We start from the raw sequence: 20,052 nt of genomic DNA, 5'->3' as shown, positions 1-20,052 counted from the left end.
TGTGGTGTTAGAGAAGACTCTTGAGAGTCCCTTGGACTTCAAGGAGATCCAACCAGTTTATCTTAAAGGAAATCAGCCCTGAATATTCATTGAAATGACTGATGCTGAAGCTCCAGTACTTTGGCCATCTGATGCGAAGAACTGACTCATTTGAAAAGACCCAGATGCTGGGAAAGATTGAAGGCAGGAGGAGAAGGGGATGACAGAGGATGAGATGGTTGAATGGCATTACTGACTCAATGGACGTGAGTTTGAGCAAGCTCCGGGAGTTGGTGATGGACAGGGAAGCCTGGCATGCTGCAGTCCATGGGGTCACAAACAGTCAGACACAACTGAGTGACTGAAGTGAATGGAACTGAAATTTTTCTCTAATTTTTTTTGTAAATTAATCAATTTATTTTAATTGGAGGCTAATTACTTTACAATATTTTAGCTGTTTTTCCATACATTCACATGAATCGCCATGGATGTACATATGTCCCCCATCCTGAACCTCCCTCCTATCTTCCTCCCCATCTCATCCCTCAGGGTCTTCCCAGTGCACTGGCCCTGAGTGCCCTGTCTCATGCATCAAACCTGGACTAGCAATCTATTTCACATATATATGTGAAATACACATATACATACTACATACACATATATATTTAGGTAATATACATGTTTCAGTGCTATTCTCTCAAATCATCCCACCCTCGCCTTCTCCCACAGAGTCCAAAAGTCTGTTCTTTACATCTGTGTCTTTTTCACTGTCTTGCATTAGGGTCATCATTACCATCTTTCTAAATTCCATATATATGCATTAATATACTGTTTTGATGTTTTCCATTCTGACTTACTCCACTCTGTATAATAGGCTAATTCTGCATGGTGGATGTTGTATTTCCATTTTACACATGAGGAAACTGAGACCCATAATTGCAGTCTCACAGCTAGAATTAACATTCACATGACAATACTGAATTGTATACTTGAAAGTTGTTAAGAAAGTAGATCTTAAAAGTTTGCAAAACAAAGTTTGCTACACAAGAAAAAACAGTGTGTAACTATGAGAAGTGAGGCAGGTTACCTAGGCTTTCTGTTGTAATCATTTCATAGTAATACATACATCAAATCATGTTGTATACCTTAAACTAGTACCATGTTATATGTCAATTACATTTCAATAAAATGCAAGAAAAATAAATACAAGTATCTCAGATGCCAAAACCCTAATTCTTACTCCTTGGAAGAAAAGTTATGACAAACCTAGACAGCATATTAAAAAGCAGAGACATTACTTTGCCAACAAAAGTCTGTCTAGTCAAAACTATACCTTTTCCAGTAGTCATGTATGGATGTGAGAGTTGGACTATAAACAGAGTTGGACCTATGTCCCTGAGAGAAAGAAAGGTTATCTGTGGTCATCTATAGTTAATCTCATCTCACTCTACTACTGCAAATAGACATGCCAGTTCTTATTGGTCAACAAACAGCAGGATATACAAGCCTGAGAAGAAGCTGTGTATAGATAAACAACATCTTCATGCTTACAGTCATTCCTTTGATGTGTTGCAGTGGTGACCCCAGGGACACACTTGTGTGCTCACAATCTGCTGGATCTCCTGCCTTCAAATTTGGTTTCATCATTCTGCTCTGTACCTCATGTCTCTCTCTGGAGTCCCCTTTCTGCCTCTTTGATTAAGCTACAGATCACAAATGCAATATCCCATACAGGCCGGACCCCACTTAGAAACTATTCCTTCAAAACTGGCACTCCTGGGCTCATAAAACTCCTCATTAGAGGAGTTTCTGATTAACTGGTGCTGATTAACTGGTGCTGAAAGAGCTTTCACATTTCACCTCCTGGTGGGACAAGAAAACAAAATCATATGGCAGGTGAGATGGGGGTTAGGAAAGGACGTCAGAGAGTGGAAACAGATGAGGTCACATAATTTTAGCCAATACATTAAATACTGAATAAATATTATTTGTCTCAAATTATAAAAGTTCTAGGAAAAATAGGTCATTTACCAAGCAGAAGGGGCGTCTCTCCTTTGTCATTTTTGGTGTTTGGCCACACTCCTTTCTCTAGTAAAGTTCTTACATTTTCCACCAGACCAGCTTTGACTGCCAAAGTCAAAGGTGTTTCTCCATCAGAGGTCTTGAACTCCCAGAGCGTCTTATAAGATGCTGAGATATGAAAGCATGTGGAAAATTAAAAGTCTTAAAGGATGTCATATAGAACAGAATGATGCAATATCATCTACACTAGATTGGACAAAGTCAATTTATGAAAAAAAGAAGACTAAAAAGAGAAATGATTAAAGTCTAGCAAATGATGGTGAGTAGAAATATATGAGCATGGGCTTGCTAATCAAGTTGACAGCTAGCAAACCAACATCTGTGTTCCAAGGTGTTTTTTACAAAAAAAGATAATGGGTTGTGACTTCTCACTTCTTAATAAATTATAAACAACTTCCATAATCCTTTGTATTATTATTTAAATTGAACCTGAAATTGTTTTTTGTCAAATGAAGTCTGTGCCTGTGGGAATGACAAGTATTTGATCAATGATGTATCCTATCAGAATATGTTACAAAAGAAATACCATGCTTAACATCATCTTCTATATCTGTCTATCTATCCTATCTGTCTATTTTTAACTTTTTGTAGCTGGCTGACTAGCTGGATACTTAATTACCTGGTAGCTATCATTATCTCTTACAACAGCACTAGGAAGCAACATTGAAGGTTGAAAAGAAGGGCATTCTCAAAGTGTTTTACAAGATGTTGGGATGTGAAAAACACTGTTGGAACGTAGAAATTATTAATAATATTTAACCCTGGGTAGATATACCACAACAGTTATTCATGTTTGCATGATGAAAAAAGTAATGTAATATAAGGACAGATAATGTAAGTATTACTTATACAAAATAATACTCTTTTGGAAACTATTAACTCAGTTCAAGATGAAAGTTTACAACCGACTTTGAAAAGCAAAATATTTTATACTTAAATCAATTAATTAATGGTGTATATAAACTTTTAGGTGATAATCACATCTTCCCACCAAACTGGGTCATATTTTTAGAAAGATGTGAAGGGTAAACCCTGAACTCCACAAAATAGGCTAATTTTGTACTCAGTTTAAAGCGTGAGTACTATCTTTTCCAAATTGCAAATCACCTTTTATTCTACTTTTTCTTTTTGCTTATTTTGTTCATTGGGAATACTCCAGAACATCTGCATTTGGGCTTCAGTTTGGTTAAAGGCATTCTACATTTTCTTACCATCCAAGACAACTTCAAGTATCTGCTGAATGGGTTGAACAACAGCTTCATGCAATGGAAACCATCCTTTTTCATCAGCTTCATCCAAAGCATATTTATATTTCACATACTCCTGGAGCTCAAGAATGTGACCTAAAATAAACACATGGGCTGATAACAAATCTCTCAGCCAGATGGAATCTCCAGTCCATTCTACTGTAGGTGATAAATCCATTTACCTTGCTGTATGGCCTCCACAAGCTTTCTGTTCTGATCGCTTAGTGGTACGAATCTACCAGGGAAAGAAATACAAGCCATATTTGTATTCATGATATAAAGGAACCAAAACATTTATTCAGTTTTTGCACATGCGTTTAATAATCAGGATCTTTGAGAAATGCACACAACTGATGTTATCTACTTTAAAAATGTAAATGTCTAAAAGTCAGATACAGAGTATGTTTATGATACACTGGAACTATGAACATTAGGGAAGATGGAAAAGTAGAAGGTTAAAACATTGTCTTTGAAATTAATTGTAGGCAATGAAAAAGGGGTAAATAACTGGAGTTAGAGACGAAAGAGCTGCTTTCAGATGTGATTTTGTGAACCTGAGGAGGCCAGCAGCCTCTCTGGATGGTGGTTCCTGCATCAGTAAAATGAGAAGATTATATAGGAAGATCTCTAAGGTTTCTCCCAACTTTAAAAATTCTATGCTCAATAAAGGTTTCTTGCTCTGAATTTAATAATGGCTAATTAATGGTTGCTTATTTGGGAGCATATGCTGTACATTGCATGTTAGTCTTTAATCAACTGTGAAAACTAGTGAAAAATAGGCAGAGCATTTACTGAACAAATTCTAATCACTGACCCAGGAGGTCATTGTCAACCCTCATGGAAATTCTCTGATATGTGTTTATACAAAGGTGACTAGGTATTGAATAACAAATTGATTTAACTCTATTAAAGCAGAAACATCCAATGGTATTCCAGGGTTGTGAATGCCTTCCTGGGAGATAAAGGAAGAATGAAAGAGACCAGAAATATAAATGTTAACATGTTTGTTTTTTAAAAGCTCAAAAGCAATCATTTTCTAGCACTAAATCTTTTCAAAAGCACTACTAATTTCAGAATACAGGATTCTAAATACTATAATCAAATTTAAAGGTAAATTAAAGTTTAGTTTTGTCAGAAGTATAATGTGTGCTGCTCAAAAACAAAAATGTACTTTGGCAGTTTTAGATGCTATAACTCTTGCCAACACAAAACACCAATTTCATGTATAATTTCTTAACTGCTGTCACTTTAACAGTAGATAATTAAAAATTCTGGTTTATATATCACTTTGCTATATATTATAAAAGCCTTTAACTCTTTTCCCACTCATTAAGCTTATAGGCAGGTGAGTTAGCATTATTCTTCATATTATAAAGATGCAAAATGGAATATATTACTTATAAAGGTTGCCTGAGTCAGTAGCACAACCGGTTCTGTATATGTATCTATACGTTAGTCATATAAACAGTGTTTACAATTTCATTCACATTATTTACTGTCCTTTTTGATTCTATATGAATTGAGGAAATAGGCAATCCTATACAACCAAATTGAACTGGGAATTTCCTATCTAGGTAGTCTCATACTTCACAGGAAATGGGAATTTGTAGAATCAGAATGCTAAACCTGTGCACAGCAGTTCTTGTAAAGGTATTGAATTTCCTGCCACAAAAAAAAAGGTAGAGGGGTCTGGAAACATTATTCATTTTATCTTACAAAAAATTAATGCCATGAAGTTTAGTTGAGGATCATCAATTTGAATGTTACCTTTCAGGATAAAATACAGTCTTGCCGGCTTCAATAGATTCTTGAATACTGAGCTGAACATCATAACTTGTAAGATGGTCTTCATCAGGGTCATCATTAGCATCCATGACGGGATTTAATTTTGAAGCAGGAAATTTCTTATTATCAGCAAAAGCCACAGAACAGCATATAGAGTCAACATGAAAGAGACAAAATGAAAAATACATTCATCTTTCCTCATTTAAAAAGATACAGAGGTAGTTAACATTTAATTTATATTATATATGTATAAAATGCCCATTCTAACTTTTGAAACCTTTGATTACCTGCCCTTTAAGTGTCAGCGTTTTCTGGCTTTTGACTTTCTTTTGAGTAATGACTACAGTTGGGCTTAGAATGACTTTTTCTACATTTCTGATTTACACTAATTTGGCCCATCATTTCCTCAAGACATTACTCTACATAACACATTAGAAGTTTAAAACTCCGAGAAGACAGACAAAGGAAGGAGTAAAGAACAACTAGCCTTTCTCTTTGCTGTTTTGTTGCTAAATTGTGTCCAATTCTTTTTGGATCCTATGGACTGTAGGCCACCAGGCTTCTCTGTCCCTGGGACTTCCCTGGAGGAATACTGGAGTGGGTTTCCATTTCCTTCTCCAGGGGATCTTCCCAACCCAAGGATGGAAACTGTGTCTCCTGCATTGGTAGGTGGATTCTTTACCACTGAGCCACTTGGGAAGTCCTTCACATCCTTTACTTTTTCTATATTCTCTGTCCTCTGTGTGTGCTTTTTCACTGATTTAGTTCTTTCTACTCCCAAAGTGGTTTGAGTTGACTGCCTTGAATTGCAGTTATTTCTGTATTTGCGTTCAACTCCTTCTACGAAAACATATACTCTTTGAGGTGAGGAGTTCGATGTGACTCATCTCTGCATCACCTACAACTCTAGAAGGTGCTTGGCATAAGGAAGCATCCCAGCGAACATCTGTTGAATTAAAGTTGAGAGAATGGAACGTCACAAACATAATGACCTAGCTCTGACCTCAGGAAGTTTGATGGTGTACATGGAGAAGACACAAAGGTAACTTTAAATAGAAGGCACTGACAACTTTCAGCCCTGTTGTCCCTGAGAAAACACTGTCTAGTCTCACAATGACAGAGAGGGCAATGGCACCCCACTCCAGTACTCTTGCCTGGAAAATCCCATGGACGGAGGAGCCTGGTAGGCTGCAGTCCATGGGGTTGTGAAGAGTCGGATACGACTGAGCGACTTCACTTTCACTTTTCACTTTCATGCATTGGAGAAGGAAATGGCAACCCACTCCAGTGCTCTTGCCTGGAGAATCCCAGGGATGGGGGAGCCTGGTGGGCTGCCATCTATGGGGTCACACAGAGTCGGACATGACTGAAGCGACTTAGTAGCAGCAGCAGCAGTCTCACAATGAAGTGAACAGCTTTCAGAAGTCCAGAACTTTAATAGAGGAGAGGATTAATCCGATAAAAATGGCCTTAAGCACTTGAAGAACTTCCTTACTGACCAGATGGGTTTGATAGATCATGTGGCTCTCTGGATGCTCCCAGAAATCCACATTTATGGACTTGAGCTACCTGTGTTCCTGGCTGTAGAAAGATCCTTTCTCACACCTTGGCAGAAAGGCATTCCTAATGCAGTTAAGGATGCTGAAGTGCTAATGTAAGGGAGTGGTAAGGACCTGCTTTATCCAGTGAGGTTTAAATGTGGGAACTGGCAAACACAAAGCCGAATTAAAACTGACTTCTTGCTTTTGAAGAAAACAGTCAAAACAGAAGAACTTCTGGACTGACTTATTTAATTTATTGATGGCTGTTTCAGTTCTCCCTAATCCATGTTTCAACTCAGAGCCACCACGAATGGGAGTGCAGGTTGCATACTGCACAAGTGCTCCTGGCTGATAAAATCCAGCCAAACCTCCCCCACATGAGCTGTGCCCGCTGGCAGGCCGCTATGCACACCCCAAGGAAGCAGCATTTTTCTTCATTTGCACCAAAGGGCTTATAGCCTGTGGGATTCCCGAACTCGGTCGAGCATTTTTTAACACCAGAAAGTTAAACAAAAAGTGGCCAAGTTATTTAGTATTTTAGATAAAAAATGAGGAGAAACAGATATGACATCTTTTACCATCTAGTCTTCAATCCTCTCCCAAAGTGGAAGGACCTCAGAATTTGGTTACTCTCCTTCAGAAAGAATAGGGATACCATACCCATGATATTCAGGAAATTTTATGCAGCTACTATTTGGTTCACATTTTCTTTTGCCTTGTTTTACAGGGAAAGTTCTAAGGTCTGACTGGGTCTCAGCATCATTTGAACAGTTAAAATTTGGGTCATTTTAACTCCATGGCCAGACCAGAGATCAGCCCTCCTATAGATTCCCCATTTCTTCCCTAGCACTGTTCTATTACAAACCACTGCCATTGACTGGCCCAGCTCCTCTGAAGACAAACACAAAAATGTAGCTTATTTCTCATTGTCTTATTTCTTTCAGATATCAAATTAGAGGAGTATGTGTCTCCCATTACAGTTGGATCAATTGCTTTACCTTATAAAGAGAAAGTTTAGTAAGTATGCACATCAAAACAGTTCTAACAGCTGCTGCGTGCTAAGTTGCTCCATCATGTCTGACTCTGCGACCCCATGGACTGTAGCCCACCAGGCTCCTCTTTCCATGGCATTCTCCAGGCAAAAATACTGGAGTGGGTTTCCTTCCCCAGGGGATCTTCCTGACCCAGGGGTTGAACCCATGTCTCTTACTGGCATTGGAACACTTCGTCTCTGCATTGGCAAGCAGATTCTTGACCACTAGCGCCACCTGGGAAGCCAGTTCTACAGCTGGCTGATAATCACAGGAAATTAATTTGAGCCATAGAACTTTTCAAGCCAAAATGTATCATCTATGCAAAATTTTACATTGTCCAGTGTGTTATCAAGGGGGGAAAGTCACAAATAGTATTCTGTGAGCAATTTCCAAAACACAGTTGATTCTTGCTTTGCCTCTTCTTATTGTTCAAGCCTTAAGGACAGCTCTATACATGCTGACAGTCAAGGTCCCTGACCTGCGGACAGACGGCACATGAACTCAATGGCATCATGACTTTATTGCTTATTGTTCTGCACCAGTGGCCCTACTATAACCTTGATACAGAAAGGGGAGAGCAGTGATGATGTTTGGAGGATGTCCATGAGACAGTAATAGCACTTCGCTAAGTATGTCTCTCATACCAGGGTATCTTAGCAACCTTAAAAGCTCGACATATGGGCTTGGGATCCTATTCACCAAATAGACTCAGATGGCATTTTAAAAAATTTATTGCTTATTGGTTCATTGTCTATCTCTTCCTCCTAGAATGTAATGTAATAAGAATAGAGAACTAGTCTAACTTCAGAGACTAGGAAAGCAGTATCTCAAGGTACATGGACTCTAAACATGTGTTGAAAGAATGAAAAAATGAATGAATGAGCTAATAAATGAACTTAAGATAATTTAGGCTCTGCTTTATTCTTAGAACTAACCATTTTCTTTATGGAGAGTCTTTATTCTGATGGGAACAGTTTTAAAGTCTCTATTGAATTTGTTATAATATTGATTCTGCTTTATGGTTTAGTTTTTTGACTACGAGGCATGTGGGGTCTTAGCTTGCTGACCAGGGATCGAACCTGTACACTCTGCATTGGAAGGCAAAGTCTCAACCGTAGTACCATCAGGGAAGTCCCTGGTGTCTTTATTCTAATTAGATGAATTAGATTACCCATTCTGTGTTAGGCTTCATTTTTCTCCCTTCTGTGCTTTTATGTCTTATGTCTTATCTCACTTCATTCACAAGGCCCTCCCAGCTGTTTCACTCATGGTCTCCACAGCCCCAAGCCTGGCTCCAGCCACTCCTCCTGTGGAAGCCTTTGGTGAATTCTTCAGTTCCTCTCTGACCCTCTTAATCCTTGAGTATCTCTGCTTACCCGGTGTTTTCCAACTGAATTTACAATCATTTTGTATTAGTTTTGCAAGTTCTTTACATTTTTGTATTTTGTATTCTCACCAGGACTATTCATTTTCTGAGGGGAATAAAGCCTTAACTTTTTTGTCTTGTATATCTTTTCTCTTTGCTCCCACTCCTAGTCAACTATAGGAAATGGCTGTTCTCATGGTCACTGGAAAACAGTTGTTGACTCATTACTGGCAGACAAGTCCTGAGTGTCTTCAGATAGCAGGACTGGATGATGAAGTTAGATGTGTGGCATCGCCTGTCGCCTTTCTCACTAATGTCACGTGGTGATGGGGGGCATCGCACGGCTCTGGGATTAGTAATAGGATACAGGGCCTTTTGCCTATTTAAATCACCAGCTTAATGCTAAACCTGCTTGAAATGTAGCCTTCCAGTACGTGAGATATCACAGACTCCTTACGGCAACAGTTCCCAAACTTTTTGGCACCAGGGACTGGTTTCATGGAAGACAATTTTTTTTTTTTTCACAGACCAGGGCTGGGGAGATGGTTTTGGGATGATTCAAGTGCCTTACATTTATTGTGCACTTTATTTCTATTATTATTACATCAGCTCCACCTCAGATCATCAGGCATAAGATCCAGGAGGTTGGGGACCCCTGCTTTAGAGAACTGAGTTGCTCTGTGAAAAGTTCTTTTAAATGTCTTTTAACTACCACCAAAAAGGAAATTATCTAAAACTCTTAACTCTTTTGTGGGCTTTACTGGTGGCTCAGATGATAAAAAATCCACCTGCAGTGCAGAAGACTCAGGTTAGATCCCTGAGTTAGGAAGATCCCCTAGAGAAGGGAATGGCAACCCACTCCAATATTCTTGCCTAGGGAATTCCATGGACAGAGGAGCCTGGCGTGCTACAGTCCATGGGGTCGCAAAGAGTTACAACTGAGCAACTAACACACAACAAAAACTGTTTGGTATCTCTAACAACAGCGGGATCTCAATGGAGAGAAAATTCTTACTGCTACATGGAGCAACCCCCATCTAAAACAAGCTGTCTCTAACCTTTCCTGAAAGCTTTGGATGAAGGTGTCAGGCAGACAATCAAAGAAGCATCAGTGGAACAGAACCAGAGATGTCAAGATGCAGAGGAGGGCAGGAGGAGAGCCTGTTTACTGTTAGGCTTTGTTTAAAACTATTCAAATAAAGCACCAGCCAGCAGTCTGATAAAGGGCCAAATAATATTTGACATCTTTCAAGATTGCCGGGAGAAATATCAATAACTTCAGATATGCAGATGACGCCACCCTTATGGCAGAAAGTGAAGAGGAACTAAAAAGCCTCTTGATGAAAGTGAAAACAGAGAGTGAAAAAGTTGGCTTAAAGCTCAACATTCAGAAAACAAAGATCATGGCATCCAGTCCCATCACTTCATGGGAAATAGATGGGGAAACAGTGGAAACAGTGGCTGATTTTATTTTTGGGGGCTCCAAAATCACTGCAGATGGTGACTGCAGCCATGAAATTAAAAGAGGCTTACTCCTTGGAAGAAAAGTTATGATCAACCTTGATAGCATATTCAAAAGCAGAGACATTACGTTGCCAACAAAGGTCTGTCTCATCAAGGCTATGGTTTTTCCAGGGGTCATGTATGGATGTGAGAGTTGGACTGTGAAGAAAGCTGAGCACTGAAGAATTGATGCTTTTGAACTGTGGTGTTGGAGAAGACTCTTGAGAGTCCCTTAGACTGCAAGGAGATCCAACCAGTCCATCCTAAAGGAGATCAGTCCTGGGTGTTCATTGGAAGCACTGATGCTAAAGCTGAAACTCCAATACTTTGGCCACCTCATGTGAAGAGTTGACTCACTGGAAAAGACCCTGATGCTGGGAGGGATTGGGGGCAGGAGGAGAAGGGGATGACAGAGGATTAGATGGCTGGATGGCATCACTGACTCGATGGACATGGGTCTGAGTGAACTCTGGGAGTTGGTGATGGACAGGGAGGCCTGTCATGCTTGATTCATGGGGCCTCAAGGAGTCAGACATGACTGAGCAACTGAACTGAACTGAACTGAAGACCTATTCATGAGAGCCCCACTTCTCCATCTAGATAATTGACTCTTTCTAGATAACAGTTTGTCAACCTTGTTCTGGAAATGCCCACTAGTGAAATTTAATTATTCTCAAAGTAGCTGATATATGAAATAATTGGGACAATCCTATTGGAAAGTTAGCCTTTTCACTTCAGGCACTGGTTAATCCTGCTTTGGCCACCTGATAAGAAGAGCCAACTCATTAGAAAAGACCCTGATGCTGGGAAAGATTGAAGGCAGGAGGAGAAGGAGACAACAAAGGATAGGATGGTTGGATGGCATCACCAACTCAACAGACATGAGTTTGAGCAAGCTCCAGGAGATGGTGAAGAACAGAGAAGCCTGGTAGGCTATAGTCCATGGGGTCACAAAGAGTCCGACGTGACTGAGTGACTGAACAAAACAAATCTTGCTTAGAGTCAGGAACATGTTTGATGAAAGCAATGGATTCTCTCTCCAGAGGGATGTATGTCACTCAAAAGTTTGCATAAAATTGTAGGGCATTTATGGGGTTCTCTGAAGCCCATTCTTGTGTCTCAGTTAAAGAACTACTAAATTAAGGATTTCCAAATGCATTATTCAGAGACCAGGAATTATTAGTTTACTTTCAGAATGGACTGAGTGAAATCCTAGATTTAGATAGTGGGAAAGAATAACTTTGGTAATCATAAAAATAGTGGTTATAATAATAGTGAGGGCTTGCTTTATTTCCAGCTCCATGTAAAGCACTTTGCCTATGCTGCCTTGCTTTAAATCCTCCAGTTCTACTTTCTAGGTATTAGAGATTCATCATGCAAAGGTGAAAACTTAGACTTCCTGAGGTTAAGAGGCCCACCCATTGTCACAGAGCTGATAAGTAGAGTCTGGACAGAGAATGGTACCTTCATTTTAATGTCTTTCCAGAGCTGCAGGGAAAAAACCCACAGTCTGTTGTCCTTAAAAGAAAGCACTCTGATCTTGTCAGCCAGCTCTTGATGACAATAACTTCCAAAAATAAAACATAGCTTCTAGGGACACATGAATCTTTATCGTCGACTCTGTGCAATAAGGCTCTGTGTTGCTTAGGGGGGATGTGGTGTCCTAAACTTGCTTTCACTCTGTGTTCTTTTCTTGGAGTCTAAACATTACTGTCTAAAAAATTGGATCAACATTCCATTTGGTGCCTGCCTGAAGTGGCCGGGGGTTGGGACAATGGTACAGGATATGAGGCACAGGTGAACATAGGTATATGATGCCTCTTGGCACTGAATTCTCTAAACCACCCTCAATCCTCAAAACAGGCTTCTCCTCTACTGTTGATAAGTTTGTGAGGCCTCTCAGGCCTTCCCCTGAAGCATGGGAGCTCCCAGAACATGGGCTCAAGGTATTTTCCTTTTACTGGGACCAGAGCCAACATAACTTTGTCCCCTGTGAACTGTTTGGTTGGCTTGTTTCCAATTACATTAAGTCTTCACCCCTCACTCACATGCTCTGTCTGGGGCATAAAAAACTGAAACCATCTCTGTGGGTCCTAAACAGGGCTGGCCTTAAGAGTTCCCAGAGTAGACAGCTGCTTCCATGATGCAAGGAAGGACTCTGTGTTCATAAATATCACCCTGCCCCAGCACCTGTCACATCAGTGCAATTCTGTTACATCACTGAGCAATTCTGTCCTTTGTGGCTTATTGTTCCATCTTCCAGTTTCCCCTTTTAAAGCGCCAGGAGCACCATACTGGCCCCCAGTGTAGAACCAGGATATCTTGGAATAGTTGCTGAGGGTTGAATGGGATGGGGAAGATGGTAAACGATCTAAGACTGAATCTTGGTGGCTTCCCTGATGGCTCAGACAGTAAAGAAAATCTGCCTGCAAAGCAGGAGACCTGAGTTTGATTCTTGGATCTGGAAGATCTCCTAAAGAAGGGAATGGCAAGTTATCCAGTATTCTTGCCTGGAGTATTCCATGGACAGAGAAGCCTGGCAGGCTGCTGACCATGGGGTTGCAAAGAGTTGGACACAACTGAGCAACTAACACTTTCACTTTCATTAAGACTGAATCTAGTGGGAGGTAACAGGAGGGGATAAGAAAAGGGCAATACAGTAAAATTTGTTTCTTTTTTTATACAGGGCTAGCCCAGTTCCAAATGCTCTGAGGTTCTGCTGTTTGAAACAGGGGCGTGGGGGCAGTGGGTAGGGGCAGTGCTGATACTCTGAGGACGTTTTCTTTTACCTTGAAACTGCTATGGTCCCAGAGAAAATCATCTACTGGAGATTCCAGAGAGAATCATCAGGATTCGTCCTATGAGAAGAGTAGCTTTAGTTAAAAGGCATTTTCACATTTTGGTTTTGTGAAGATTTCACAGTTAGTGTATGCAAAACAATACTCATTTTCATTTTTCTGCACTTTGACCATTCACTTGTGTAACTCTGAAGACATACAGAAATAAAAATAAATAAAATGTTGCAACAGTTTTGTTTTTTATTTGGTAGCTACACATGTTTGCTTCTTCAGAATCCTGTAGTACAAAATGGCAAATCAGCTTTATTAGGCTCATTTCAGCAACAGAGTCAATGAGTCCCCAAGAGATTTCAGGAGGAGGTAAAACTGTCAGAATTAGTTTCTAACACACAGACACAAGTAGCTTCTATCTACAAATAATAAGTCACAGCTATTCCCTCTTCAAGATATTTGTCTTTTAGAGAGAAATCCTATGGATGACAAGGAGACATAGACCAGTCCAAACAGCATTTTTCTTAACAGCACAGCTAGTTCTGATAAAACACACACACACACACACACACACACACACACCCCTTAGTCCAGATGAAAGCTACTTTTATGTTGCCTTAAAATGTCTTCAGGGTTTCCCTAGTGGTAAAGAATACGCTGGCCGTGCTGGGTAGGCTACAGTCCATGGGGTTGCCAAAGAGTCAGACACAACTCAATGACTGAACAGCAACAAAATGCCTTCAACATTTTAGAAATGACATAAAAAGCCAAAATAGATATATTTTTCTCTAGACACTAAATATGATATCTGGTATGTAGTAAGAATTCACTATGTATTTGCTGAATGAGTAAAAAATGGAATGATCAAATACACACTCTTAAAATTAGCCAAAGGATAGATTAAGCTTGTGTTTTTTCTCCATGTCACACATATGTTTTTGCCAAGTTCACTTCCAATTTCAGGACTGCACTAACTTAGGCTTAATTTATAGGTGAATACACTATGATAAAGCCTGTCATACTAGTTTTATCTCTAGTTCCATATTACAACATTAGACATTTTTACTCTGTAATATTGATTTCCAAGGCAATTTCAATTGTGACAGATGGAAGAAGATGGCATACTACCTTTTGAAAGTGATGCAGAGTAGGAGGGAGCTATAGGTTTACAATTATGTGGATTTCCAGAGAAATATAAACAGAGAATGGATAAGAATAGAGCAGGTATGGCCTGTGAAGAGGCAAATTATTCATAGATGTGTCCTTATCACAAGCTGGCATGATACCTTGATCCTTTTAAAGACTCACCCTTTTATCTGTAATTCTAAGAATCTTACAGAGATTCAGAGATGTGGAAAAAGATTTGTATGTGAAAATGTTCATCGCAGGTGTAGTTGAACAGCCAAATCATTAGAAATAATATAAAATGTCCAACAAGAGGGAATTTGTAGAAGATATTATTGTGCAGTCAAGCTATGGAAAACTATACAGCTATTAACATTCATATCCTTGAAGAATATTTAATACTATAGATAAGGTATCATATAAGAGAATCAGGTTCATGTAATCAGATATGACCAGATGCTTTGAGGGAACTAAGACTGACTTTATCGAGCCAAATCTTACAAAGTCTTCCAGAAAACAGGCTGGTATCTGGTTCACAGGGTGAACCTTACAGGTGGTAAGATAGGTCACTTCCTGGTAGGCCAGACTTTGTGAGGTCGAGAAGAGAGAAAATTGCCCTCATTTATAGTAAAGCAGAGAAGGAGGATCCACATGATGAGGGAGATCTGGGTTTGATCCCTGGGTTGGAAAGATCCCCTGGAGAAGGGAAAGGCTAACCACCCTTATTCTGGCCTGGAGAATTCCATGGACTGTATAGTCCATGGGGTCGCAAAGAGTTGGACATGACTGAGCCACTTTCACTTCACTTAATACTTAGTAGAGAAGAAGGAGCAGAAGTCTGAAAAACTGATCCATGTACATGAGTCATCCAAGCAAAGGTTTCATCACCTAAGTTATTGTGCCATCTGCACGAGACCAAATTTATTTTGCACTAATCAGTGAGTGGCAGCTCCTGGGGACAGTGAAGCCAGTTACAGATTATAAAATAGCTGCACTCTATTTATACAATTTTATTACACAGTTGAGGTGTAGGGTGAGTAAAATCTTCTGATTACATTATTAGCCACAATAACAATAAAAATAATATCTTTAGACCTTAATAAAAAAATGTACATATATATGCATTTTTGTACTTGTACATATACAAAAACATATATTGTTATTGTTGTTTAGTCAATAAATTGTGTCTGACTCTTTGCAACCCCATGGACTATAGCCTGACAGGTTCCTCTGTCCATGGGATTTCCCAGGCAAGAATAATGGAGTGAGTTGTCATTTCTTCCTTCGGGGGATCTTCCTGACCCAGGGATGGAACCTGCATCTTCTTCATTGTAGGCAGATTCTTTTACCACTGAGCCACCAGGGAAGCCCAAATACATATATACATACGCATATATTCTCTCTCTGAAAATATTTGTTCCTGAAAGGTTTCACTGATCAGGGCAGAAGTTCTTGTTTGCGCCCATGCATGCTCGGATGCCCAGTCATGTCCGATTTTTGTGACCTCAGGGACTGTGGTCTGTTTGGTGCTCATCAAATCCTTTTCTATTCAAAACTCAAACGAGTCATTGCATTTCTTCATATGTTATTTTGAAATCATATACAGGCTTCTGGTTTCTTTCTGCTGGAGACAGTAGTTGAATTTGCCTTCCTGGCTTAGCTGCCTTATTAGCTGTGTCTGACATGTAGCAAGTAGTCATGAAACATTACCTGTTACCTGTTATTATTCTGTGACTGAACCCCTCTGGAACAAGGAAGTCGAATTCTAAAGATTGTCTGGTGGTTTGAGCTCTAATCCTTATCTTAAACAGGTTCTCTGGCACACTCATTATTTTGTTTCCGGGGCTTCCCTGGTGGCTTAGATGGTAAAGTGTCTGCCTGCAATACAGAAGACCTGGGTTTGATCCCTGGGTCAGGAAAATCCCCTAGAGAAGGAAATGGCAACCCACTCCAGTATTCTTGCCTGGAAAATCCCATCAGGCTCTCATGAGGAGCCTGATAGGTTACAGTCCATGGAGTCACAAAAATCAGACACGATTAAGCGACTTCACTTTCTTCTGTCTTTCTTTTCTCTAGAATCACCAGACTTCAGAGCTGAAGACCATTAGGTAAGCCCCACTTGTAAATTCCATTTACAGATGCTGTCTAGCAATTGTCCAGCCTCAGCTTGAAAAGCAAAGTAGCAGGCAGATTACTATACCCCACACAACCCTTCATCTTTGGCCAGCTTTAACAATTAGAAAATATATTGAACTAGAATCCATCTCCTCAAATCAGTATTCTATACTCCTAGTTCTATTTTTCAGAGCCACGCTGAGAAAATATTTGTTCTCTGCCACATGAGAGGCCTCAGGAAGGCTGTCAGTCTGCACTGAGCCTTCTCCGCCCAGGCCTGGACAACTGTTCCTCCCGTGAACAGTTTACCTCCCTCCACCGTGTTGATGGCTTATCCATCTCTTTCAAAAAGCAGCTGCGGACCATGGACTCTGAAGGCAACACAACAGCTACAGTCACACCAACACAACATTAAGTGACTGTGACCACTTCCTTTTTGCTGGACACTGAAGAGGTGTTAATTTAACCCATGTTCAGATGAATTTGGGGCTCTCATGTTACAGACTTGATTTGGATTCCTGTTGCCCTAAATTCTACATGTCACTTTTTCCATCCACATTATTGCTGCACAATTCTGTGCAAGACTCTTTATTTAGTCCTATTACATTTACTTCTTTCTTTTGGATTTGACCTTTATTTCAGTCAGCTAAAAGAAAATGCATTTTCTATCCTCCAAGTATCAGTGTTCTATTTGCAAGTCTTCTGTGTCTACCCGCTTCATTAGTAATGATAAATGTTGAACAGAAACTGGCGTGGGACAGAGACCTTCAGGTTGACGTTGATCTATTATTTAGCACTCTTCAAGAAAGGCTGTTTATCCATTTACAAATCCTCCCAAAGACACCACATCTAGTATTAATGTCTCCTTTTTGATAACAAGACCGTCATCAAGAGATGCTGTCAAATATCTTATTGAAATACAGATACGTTGTATCTACTACGTTCTCTTTCTCCACTGAGACAAAAAAAGCAAATGAGGAACACTGACTCACTAGTTCTCAATAATTATTATTAATTTTTCTTAGGAATTTCAGACCATCCTATTTGCTTATTCAAATATATTCAATATCTGCTATATTTCAGGCACACTGCTAGACATCAGACAATAGGATCCATGCCCTAAGAAGTTTGCTGCCTTTAAATAATGCATTCTCCCCAGAAACAACACCAATATCTGCCCTTCCTTCAATGGTTTAGCAGAGAGTTAAGCACACAGGAAGTCCTCAATAAATATTTGTTTTATCAAATTTAATAATTATTATAGGTAACATCTATTAAGTGCCTATCTGTGACATGCATTACGCTAAGTATGCTAAATAGATTATAACTCCCATTTTACAGATGAGGAAACTGAGGCACACAATGGTTAGGTAATTTGTCCAAGCCTGAATATCTGCTGAGTGATGGAGATGATGTAGATGTGAACTGAGGTGTCTGACATTAGAGGTCACACAGCTTGACCCTTGTACTGTAACTGATGACTCAGCTACTGGGAATTAATACCAAAGGATCATATTCCTATAACCCAAATATTCATAAGCCTCAGAAAAAATTTTCTAATGAGTTTAAGCAAGCAACTAGCAAACTACCAAACAACTCTAGTAAAACTATAAATATTTTAGGTATATTTTCATTTCAAAACAAGGTATTCCCATTAAAAACAACAAAGTGTAGAATTACGATATTTTATGACAATTATACAATGTTCTCAGCCAAAAATGTGTTAAACAAAGTGTTCTCTGTGCACACTGCTGCTGTTTCCTAGGAACCATTTTATTTTAGATGTAGAATGTTCCTTAGAAATTATCTGTTCACTGAAGAACCAGATGAGTGATGGTCTCAGATAAGTTCTAAGGACTTTCCAGCCTCCAGACGCTATGATTGAACTTCCAGAAGTGAATTTACAATTCTACTGAGTTCCTTTGTTTTCCATCTGACTAAAAGAATTTAAAGGAATTTTTAATCTGAATATAAATTAATTTTTTAAATTTAATTCATTTTTTTGTTATAAGTGATTTTAAAAAGCCTTGAGAGAAGTTTAATTATTCACAAAAATCATTTAATTTTTTCTCAGAAACCAAAGCTAGCAAAGACATTCCACAGTGTATACATTGATACTTATAAGCATATTCATTCTTGATCTGCTTTACTCATGATACTATTTTTTATCAAGTTTAATAATTATGCAATTGAGTTAATATTCTGTAAACCAACAAAACAACCCTGGCTTTATTCTATAATTAAAAATGCCATTGACAAGCAAACCCACAAGTGATCAATCAGAAAGAAGGTAAGGAGAAGTGATCACAATATGTTTCCTTCTCTTCAAAATATTCCTAATACTAAACTACTGAAGCTAGTTGATCAGGTACAGACCAAATATTTCATAATCTCACCTTTTGGAATGATCGTCTTGTCATTCTTATCCAGGGCCTTGCCTTCCTAAATCAGAGGAAGTGCCCTGGAGCCAATGTGTTCCTCTGTGTATCTAAAATTAAGTACCCAGTTGGTGGCTAAATTAAGCTCTGACCTTGTACAACTGAAACATGAGCGATTCCTGGCACACAGTGAAGCGTTACCTGCCACTTCTCTGGACCCTCATCACAAGAAGCACACGGCCACAGAGGTATAATAAGATTATCCAGATCCTCATTGGTTCAAAGAGCTCTCATGAAAACAACCGACCTGCCAACCCAGGGTCCTTGATGAAGGAACAAAGCAAAACCAGCTAAGTAAAATTTAAAAATATTTTAAAATCAGTGGTTCAGGAAACAAACCTGTGACTCTCTGTGTCTGCAGACTCCAGTCCACTTTTAGTCAGTTTTAACACACATTATTTCTCATTCTTCATCTTTCAGACTCATGTCAAATCTCATTAAATACAATCTTCTTGTTGTAGGAATCTACTGGTTTTGATTTGATTTGCATTTCAAAGCTGCCAGTCTGATACACAGATGGGGATATGATATGCAATGACATCTAATCTGACCAAAAATTTTAATGTCAAGTTATAAAACATATAAAGTGAGCAGCAGAGGTAAAGCAAGCAGAAAATTATTTTAATCAGGAAGAGTTGTTTGTTTTCTATTAAAAAAATAAAGCTTAGGGTTTCACTGATTTTCTAATGAAAATAATCTGCCTTAAGTTTGTTTTGACATGGGTATCCTTGGATTAACTCAGTCACTGTCAGCACTCACAAAGCCATCTGGCTTCTGTCCCCACCACTAGACTAAAACAACTCGTCTCAAGGGTCTCATTGACCTGCTAGTGTCTAAGGTTGATGGACACTTTTTGGTTCTTATTTTTCAGGCCCTCTATTGGACTTACTGCTCTTACTCCCTCCCTTTTTTCCTGGAACTCTCTACTCCCTAGGCTTCGGGGAGTACTATATGCATTGGTTTTTCTTTGTATCTGATTTTTCCATGTGTCACTCTGTACTTAGTGTTAAGGAATAAACACATGGACTGTAGTGGATTTATCAGGTTT

The 20,052-nt window shown here is 39.3% G+C and overlaps 1 protein-coding gene across 4 annotated transcripts in view; it reads right to left on the bottom strand.

The window, feature by feature from the left end:
• Positions 1-20,052, bottom strand: part of ASB15 (ankyrin repeat and SOCS box containing 15) — a 55,783-nt gene that overhangs the window by 16,873 nt on the left and 18,858 nt on the right. For 2 of the 4 annotated variants that reach the window (XM_061414568.1, XM_061414569.1), the window contains exons 3-7: positions 13,327-13,395; positions 5,076-5,212; positions 3,491-3,543; positions 3,273-3,404; positions 2,011-2,169 (exon numbers count right to left, since the gene is read on the bottom strand). In XM_061414568.1, the coding sequence (XP_061270552.1) occupies positions 2,011-2,169; positions 3,273-3,404; positions 3,491-3,543; positions 5,076-5,182 (451 nt within the window). In that variant the 5' untranslated portion in view covers positions 5,183-5,212; positions 13,327-13,395. Of the gene's footprint in view, positions 1-2,010; positions 2,170-3,272; positions 3,405-3,490; positions 3,544-5,075; positions 5,213-13,326; positions 13,396-18,962; positions 19,144-20,052 lie in introns of those variants that run through there. The other 2 variants (XM_061414567.1, XM_061414566.1) reach the window with 2 other exon arrangements.

Source organism: Bos javanicus, chromosome 4 (assembly GCF_032452875.1).
Source record: "Bos javanicus breed banteng chromosome 4, ARS-OSU_banteng_1.0, whole genome shotgun sequence".
In the NCBI taxonomy this organism is placed as follows: Eukaryota; Metazoa; Chordata; class Mammalia; order Artiodactyla; family Bovidae; genus Bos; species Bos javanicus.
This window is presented reverse-complemented; position numbering and strand designations above follow the sequence as displayed.